The 8,597-nt window shown below is 39.2% G+C and overlaps 1 protein-coding gene across 1 annotated transcript; it reads right to left on the bottom strand.

Annotated features, from left to right (window-relative positions):
- Positions 1-273: 273 nt before the first annotated feature.
- On the bottom strand, positions 274-8,300 carry LOC128236393 (snake venom 5'-nucleotidase-like). Its single transcript, XM_052951243.1, has 9 exons — positions 7,570-8,300; positions 5,355-5,568; positions 4,353-4,538; positions 3,868-4,065; positions 3,192-3,323; positions 2,644-2,766; positions 1,807-1,965; positions 1,294-1,488; positions 274-815 (listed from the first exon to the last, which is right to left on the bottom strand). Exons 1-9 carry the CDS (start codon positions 7,903-7,905, stop codon positions 631-633), a joined length of 1,728 nt encoding a protein of 575 aa, XP_052807203.1. The 5' UTR covers positions 7,906-8,300; the 3' UTR covers positions 274-630.
- Positions 8,301-8,597: the final 297 nt, after the last annotated feature.

Genomic DNA, 8,597 nt, shown 5'->3' with positions numbered 1-8,597 from the left:
TGTATTATTGCAAGCATAACTAATATTCCCGAGAGTTAATTCATTCAGTTTAATTGCTACTACGCGGCCTACTTAAACATTCTGATTTCTGAGTATGTAAACCGTCCATTATACATCCGAGGTTGTTTTCAATAAAAATGTCGAGGAGCTCCGAATGCGGCAGAGCGTGATAGTGCGGGTTGATAATCGAAACTATTCCCCTGGCGTTTTAACTATATGTTCTGTAGAAGTGAGGTATACTAATGTGTTATATGTACCAACCACCGAACATACTTTAAGTGTTAAAAGTTTTATTTAGAAAACATCAATAAAATGAATGGTAGACGGCAGTAACATTGGTTTCACCAACATTCACCTGACCTGAGAAAGGAGTAATGGAGGTAGCACAACATACAGCACAAACAATATTCAACTTATACAAATGTCATTTTCTTTCTTGCCTGTTGTTTCGCTTCGTTTTGGCATAAATAGCCAAATTTCTACCACTGACAAATATATTTGTTGCATTTGTAGAATTCAACGTCGACACTGCATACATGATTTTGCAGCAGCTAACACTCCACACAATGATAACGAAAAGAAATAGTGCTGTGCTATCAAATGACGGAATAGTGATATACACTTTTAAAGTTAATGAAAATAGTTCATGAGTAAAGTTATGACGGTGAAAATGGCGATGGCGCCCGCAGCCGGGTGTCCAGATGTCCCGCTAGAAGTGAAGTCTGCCGTTTGGAATGTGATTCGGCCCTCCTCTTCCGCCCACACCGGGCTGTGGTTCTCTATGTACGCCGTCAGAATGTCCACGTCAAGGACACCTGAATGAATAGAATCTAAGCTTACCATGGCAGCAGAAACTAATGTATTCGAGCTTTTCCACGATGCACGCATATATGCTTTGACTTTATACATTAACAATTATAGTGATTATGGGTGGTGTTAAAACAAGCGTTGATTTCTGATGTATTCTTGAATATAATCAAGCGGAATGTTAAATTATACGTTTTTATTTCAAACTAATTGATTTGTAGCAAATGAATGAGCAACATCTTCGGAATACTCTGACTGTATAAAAACGACGCTTGGATGAAACAAGGAATGGCATTGACAAGTACGTGTAGCTGTTGAAACAGTCGATTTTGCTTTATTTAATGATACTGGAAGCGTCATTTGAGCGCCGTAGTAGGCTTATCACGCACAAAAGATAGAGATAATTATGAATATTGACTATTGAATATTGCAGTTCATCTTCATATTGTAATCCAACCCTTTTTATTAACACCCCAAGCTGCTTACTGTAAAGGACACGGTCAATAGGCTGAAATGAGAAGCCGTCCCCGCCGTCGATTATGAAGTTTGACATCAACACGCTGTAAATGTCATCGTTCTTCAGAGGGGAGTAGGTCGGGACGTCACAGTCTCGGCATCTGACGTCAACGCTAACTACGCGCTGGCCGGCCGGCTTGTTGACGTTGTACCTTACTCGGACTCCTGAAAAGTGGACTGACAATAACATAACATATCGATGGTGAACATAAAAATGTTATACCTGCGTTCCACTAAATGTGACATTTTGCTATAACCTTTCCTATTCAGTATTTCCCAACTCACTTGTGGACACACAATCAGCGTTACTGGATCCTTCGTACGCTTCAATACGGGATTGAAATGGAAGAAGAAACCACAGTATGGCATCTTGTACACCTTTGAAGTAGAATTAGAAATGCACAGATGAAGTACGTATACTAGTATTTTGCCTTAAAAGAGGTATTCATATCAACTGTTTGACGTCCTAGTGTCCATGCCCACCTGAAAACTGCAGGAAACCGCCGCTTGGGTCGGCCGACGGGCTGTACTCCTCCACGGAGTGCTCCAGCTGCTTCCGGAAGTCGCTACCGCGCACGCGCACAAGGTCCACTTCGTTCCGGAACGGAAGAATGGAGTTTGCATCTCCAGCGGTCAAAACTCCTGGGTAAGGTATAAATAAATGGCTATTTTTTCAAGTAAACTAGCCCTACAGTTTCTGGAGGGTGGGGTTACTTTATCTGATTCATATAGAGAGGAACGAATTAAGACATTGTACCTATTCAATCAACACTTGCAGTAATGTACCAATCATGTTTTATTCCCTTGTTACAACTTTAGTTTAATGGCCTACTTTAAACAAACCTCTTGGTACAAGAAGGGTACAATGACCTACTATATAAACAAACCTTTTGGTACAAGAAGGGTACAATGACCTACTATATATACAAACCTTTTGGTACAAGAAGGGTACAATGACCTACTATATAAACAAACCTTTTGGTACAAGAACGGTACAATGACCTACTATATAAACACACCTCTTGGTACAAGAACGGTACAATGACCTACTATATAAACACACCTCTTGGTACAAGAACGGTACAATGACCTACTATATAAACACACCTCTTGGTACAAGAACGGTACAATGACCTACTATATAAACAAACCTCTTGGTACAAGAACGGTACAATGACCTACTATATACACAAACCTCTTGGTACAAGAACGGTACAATGACCTACTATATACACAAACCTCTTGGTACAAGAACGGTACAATGACCTACTATAAACGAACCTCTTGGTATAGGAACGCTACAATGACCTTTAAACGAACCTTTTGGAACAGGAACGCGCACTCCACCACTGTTGACGATAGCGATGGCGGCGGGTGACCAGTGACTTCCGTTCACGTCCAGGCGCGCAAAGTAATCCACCATTCCGTCCGCTACCATGTTACCTGCGGCCGGAAAACACTTACTTGGAATTGTTCGGTAAACTTAAGGGATAACATCGTTAGAAAACACACATTCATGTCGGTTTTGTTAAAATTTATTAATACTTTAGTAAATGGAAATAAAATCTGTTCTTATAGCAGTGGGTACTCGCCATGTCGCAGTGTTTGACAGATCATCGTAACAAACTTGCTTACATTAATCAATTTAAATAGAGAATATTTCTGTTGACATGATAATAATTTTCCTTCGTAAGTAACGTGTGACATCTTAGAATGTAATGGATCTCGTCTCCAAATTTCGGTGTTATTACTCCTGTTATTTCTCAATTAGGTTTCAACTAGATTTAATAGTGGTGAGTCCTCGTAATACTGATTTGGCAAGAAAATAACTTTGACTGGACTGGGAGGCCTTTAAGCGGCATAATTACCGAGGTTGCATTCTCTAAGGCGGCAGTGGTCCCTCTGTCCGTCCAGCAGAGTCTTGGAAGACCCAATAACGCGAGTCTGCAGGGCGATCACCGGCTCCCGCCACGTAGATAGCTCGCTCAGCATCACCGCGTCTGGAAAAGTAGGACAACTTACGTTGTGTTCGCAAATAAACATTAAAAAGAGAGAAAACAGTGCGCGTTCGACCGGAAGCTGTCTCATGCCTTATTGAGTGTTGGCACAGCAGCTGATGTGGTTCACTGGTATTACGACAGATATATCATGTCCATGTTGCTTATTTTCAACGTTACTTTATTAAGAAACATGTGCAATAACTGCCATGCTGCTGTGGAATAAGAGGAATTAGTTGAAATGACAATATGTTTCGTTATGTCGGACCCGAATTTTCTTTCCATAATAATGAGAAAAATTAACTAGTTAATTAAAAGTAAAGTTTTCTATACCTGTATAAACACATAGTTTAGGTAAATATAGTTTAGGTAAATAATTATGTTGTAACAATATCCCAAAAATAGCTATTAAAATGTTTTGACAAGATCATGCACGTAAGTGAAATATGCAATGACTATCAATTATGTATGATTGACGATAAGTGAAAAATATAAGAATAATAATTTGGCAATGTCTTTAAATTATGCATTCTACGATTAGTTGTACCCTGTTCGACGCTTGCGTCTAGGAGAATCGGGTTGCCGGCATAATCGATGACTTTGCCGGAGACGTCGAACGTGACGTTGAGGTATCCGAGGTACTTGCCAAACGTGAACGCTTGCACAACAAGTGCCTGGCCACCGTCCATCTGGTTCACCACCACCGGGTAAGGCCCTTCTGGCGTCTCGCGCGAGGGCGGAGTTCCTGGCATTATAATGACCATAAATGGTACTCGGCATAATAAGATTCAAAGATACGTGCTGATCCACATGTTTTTGTAATTGTATAAGAACAACACGTATTTTAAAATGTATATGATTACTAAACCGTTTATATCTGAAGAAAAGATTCTGTAAACTATAGGCAGTTCCAGTAAAAATAGGTATCCATTCTTTCTGACGTTATAAACACCAATGTTTAAATAGTATAATACATATTTCCGTTTAATTAGTCACACGTGCTTCATCATTGTGAGCTTGAGTGGTACTTGCCTGTGTAGAGGAAGGTGTCCGTGTGTCCGCCGACCACGACGTCCACACCGGAAATGGCGGCGACCCGCTTGTCCATCTGGAATCCAGCGTGACCAAGGGCGATAATTTTGTTGACCCCTTCCTGCCGAAGCCGGTCCACCTCCGCCTTAACCGCCGTCTCCACGTCATCAAACCCCACACTTGGACCTTGGTGATATTATATAGCATGATGATGTGTATACACATGTACAATCTAATCCTTATAATAAAAGCAGGTCTAGCCTTGCTTGGAACAGTTTTGATACTGGTCTGATCCATCTAAAACATAATGTAAACTTTTGTCAAACCTGTAAGCTACTATTGCACCTTTTCAATAATATATCTTTTATTTTTAGAGCGCACATCAGACGTGCCAGTAAAATACTTACGCGTCCTGAATTTAAATACATCATTACCTATTGTAAGGATCCTGTACAAATACCTGTTATATCAATTACAAAATGTACTTGTAAATGTAAAAGTGAACTTGTTCTGCACATGAATCGTAAGGCAGTTTCACATCAACATAAACCAACTCATTTATTATTCAATGTCCATGAAAATGGTGAGCGGGCCCCATTAACACAATTGGTGAGCGGACAAAATTAAACAAAATTGGTGAGCGGGCCCCATTAAACAAAATCGGTGAGTGGACCCCTTAAAAAAATGGGTGAGCGGGCCCCTTTAAACAAAATTGATGAGCAGACCCCTTAAAATAATGACCTCTGTTGCGTATATTACGTGACTGTTTTTTTTTTTGTTTTTTTTTAAACAAGGTCCAGTCAGTGGCGGCTGCAGGATAAAGTGCTCGGGGGACTCAAGTTTGAACGGGTTATTCTCTCCCAAAACCGGAAAACATTTTGTAACGAAGTTTTTTGCGGTCCTCCCCCAAGAACAGTTCGGCCATTTTAGTATGCAAATATCACTTGGTCAAGTTTAGGTGGCACAGGGGACTCATACACCCCGTAAGACCTTTAGTGTCACCTGGTCTGGAGATAAATGCCGTATCCTGGGTGGTGTATCCCACAATGCCAATCTGCTCACCCCCGACCGTCTTTACCACGGACTTCACCACTTTGTCCCGTAGTAGGGGCTCCTCGCTGACGTCAACATTGGCACTGATGACACGAAGAGATAGGTTGCCAAGGAACGGCGCGAGTCCTTCCGGTTTAAGGTCAAATTCGTGGTTCCCCAAACACTGGAGTTAAAAAAATTATATAGCTGGCACTTCAACAAAAACAACCCAATTCACGATTTTCTAAAAAAAAAAACCAAATAGATTAAGACAAAGAGGTGCTGATTTCTATTTAAATTTGATCACACGTGACCATCATAAGTGATTATAATAACGGCTGCTCAATACGTTAAAAACAAATGTTTTCAAACCATTCAGTTAATTGCCAGAGATACAACATTACCAGCGGCGTAGCTACATATAGGCCTCGTAGGCCTGGGCCTTCAACTTTTTAAAAAAAAATGACAAAATGTAGATAACCCAAAAAGGCAATAACAACTAGCTATTCGAACACCTACACAACAGTTTGTTTTATTTTAACCAAGCAAATTCAGAGTTTATTTTAACTATGTACATGTTGTATTGCTTGATTTTATTCTAATCACTGCAAATAGAGTGTGTGTTATGTCCATATAAAAGTCCCCAAACTCATGTGGAATGATCGGGGGGTACAAGCTTTTGTAGGCCCTATTTACGCCCCTGATTATTACAAACATAATATAAAGAATGTATCCAAGACCTATTCACCTTTTATTTAAGGAATGAATTGCGGGGTTGATGTCATTATCGGTGTATGAACGCAATTGGGCTGGTCTAAGTGTGTGGAGTCCGAAGGACTCCACGCGTACTTTGACCAGAACAATTGCGTTCATATCACCGATAATGACATCAACCCCGCAATTCATTCCTTATATTTACACCAATAGTTCATTATTTTGTTAAAAAAACATTAAAAAATACTTCATTTCATTTCGGATTACCTTTCAGTAATCCTTTCTGACCCATTCTGTAAATAGGACGACCCGACTGTTACCGGAGACATTTTTTTTCAAATGACGTCACAATAACGCGGAAAAAGATCAACCACTTGAAATCACTTTTAAACGTAAAATTGAAACTCTTTGGGCAACAAAGCGTTTAAAATATAATAACTTAGCACTTTCTAAAATAGTGATTTATATTTTACGGGACCTGCTGACACAATACAAACAATAACAAGATCAATAGTTTTCATGTATATTGTTATGCGATGAATTGCGATCCGGACATATCCGAAGATGTTGCGTTCATCGATTGATGAACGCAATTGCCGAAAGGCAGTTCATTTTAGGAATGGAAGTTGAGGTGTAAATAGTCATGAAATAAACAATAGTGCTGACTTGCCTTCTATAACTCTATTATCTTGACTTCATTTGTGATGGATATTGAACGATTTTTAAGAAATCTAATCTACCCCAGTTTCATCATGGTAGCATGAACATTGTGAAAAGTAAACATACATTGTAAATGCTTTCACTTTAAGTATAAATTCTTCTTAATATCATTTAAACATTACGCAATTGAAATCGGTTCTTTATTTAGAAAGCAAAACCATATATAAAGGAAATGTAAATCAGCCGCATCTGACAATTAGGGGGATTGGTGACATAATTGACTAGTCGCTTTTAAACATCACTTAAAAGGGACACGTTTGATGAATCAATATTGTTGAAATAAAAACACAAAACTTGGCAGTAAAAAACACTTTTTAAACACGATTTTCATTCCTATGATTATTTGTCCAAAAAAAACCCTGTCCTATCCTTAAAATGCGATTCAAATAGCAAACGTACATGCGTGCAGTACACCAGACATCTATTTCATAAGATTATTGATGTTAAAACAGAATATTACAGATATATTTATAAATTCTCTTTTCGTGCAAATTCTTTTTTCATTTTTATTTTTCTGAGTATCCTAAGCAGTTTTTGTCGGGAGGGGAGTGGGTTGTCACTGCGCACTCCGGGTCATTTAACCCTTTCCCAGTGTTCTAAACGGAAACATGAATTGAAATAAAACACAATAGTCAAAGCTAAATTCGCCAGCTGTTTATCAAGAAAATTTCGCCAACTTTACGCGGGAAATCGAGGTTTGAGAAATAAGGATGTTTTTAACTATTATGTATGTATGAAAAAGTTGCCTCACCATGACGTCATAATCCAGCAGATTCATGAAATGGGCTGTTGCCTGGCCTCTGTGTACGGTGAACCACGGCGTTCCCGTAAATTGATCCCCCGCGTCCAGGAACAACACGTTTTCATGGCTTCCATTTATCTCTTTAACCTTCGTATGTCTCCTAGCAACGCCCCCGAAACACGCGCCGGATTGTGCATCCTCATTGCTGCAGTCGGATCCGTATTTGTTAAGTTCGTCAAATCTCGCGTGAACGTCGTTTGTGTGAAGGATCGTTAGCTCAAACGTTAAAGCGACAGTCAGAGTACAAGTCAATATGAAGATATATATGTTTTGTTTTAACTCCATACTTTATTCCAGTTGTATTACACGATACACAATGAAATTGTAAGTTGAATGTTAAGTTCTGTTTACTTTGAATGAAGAGCTAATAAAGTGCGGCGGTTTGTTATATCCTGGACTGGTACTGATCGAGAACGTAGACAGCCAACCAAAAAAACACTCGATTAAAATGTCCCCCATTTCATTTCAATGGTTTAAATGTAGCTTTCATTTCAATAACATTGAAAACATTTTATTTTGAATACATCTTGCAGTTTTGTAAAGACATGTCTATAATACTCTCTATATGCATTAATGAACGTTAACTATGTATCATCCATGTATTCACATACCTATTGTTTAATTAAATCAGGACACCGGTTGTAAAGATGGTCTGCTCATCAAGAATGTATGTAGCCAGCCTGTCAACAACTTTCACCACAAAAGTGATGAACCAAGACGCCGAGGTGTGTTAAACCCATGACTTTGTTTCTGCGCATTCTAATCATGGCTTACAATGTATGGCTTGCGTGCCTAATACTAATTATTTGTATCCAAATCATGCATTACGATTTGTGTTCAAACGAGTTTTAGAATCATTGTACGGAGCGGTTTCTGCTTACCTCATTTCGCCAGATTTTGCGTCACAAATTCTCCTTTTCGCCAGATTGTGCGTCCCAAATTCTCCTTAATCTTTTAACACCGCGTACCAACGATAA

The sequence above is a fragment of the Mya arenaria genome, chromosome 6 (genome assembly GCF_026914265.1).
Source record: "Mya arenaria isolate MELC-2E11 chromosome 6, ASM2691426v1".
Lineage (NCBI taxonomy): Eukaryota > Metazoa > Mollusca > Bivalvia > Myida > Myidae > Mya > Mya arenaria.
This window is presented reverse-complemented; position numbering and strand designations above follow the sequence as displayed.

Coding starts and splice junctions, on each gene's coding strand:
- LOC128236393 (XM_052951243.1), bottom strand. CDS start 7,905: ATGGAGTTAAAACAAAACATATATATCTTCATATTGACTTGTACTCTG. Junction 3,324..3,867: donor AGACGCAAGCGTCGAACAGG/GTACAACTAATC, acceptor CTACTTTTCCAG/ACGCGGTGATGCTGAGCGAG. Junction 816..1,293: donor TATTGACCGTGTCCTTTACA/GTAAGCAGCTTG, acceptor CTATTCATTCAG/GTGTCCTTGACGTGGACATT.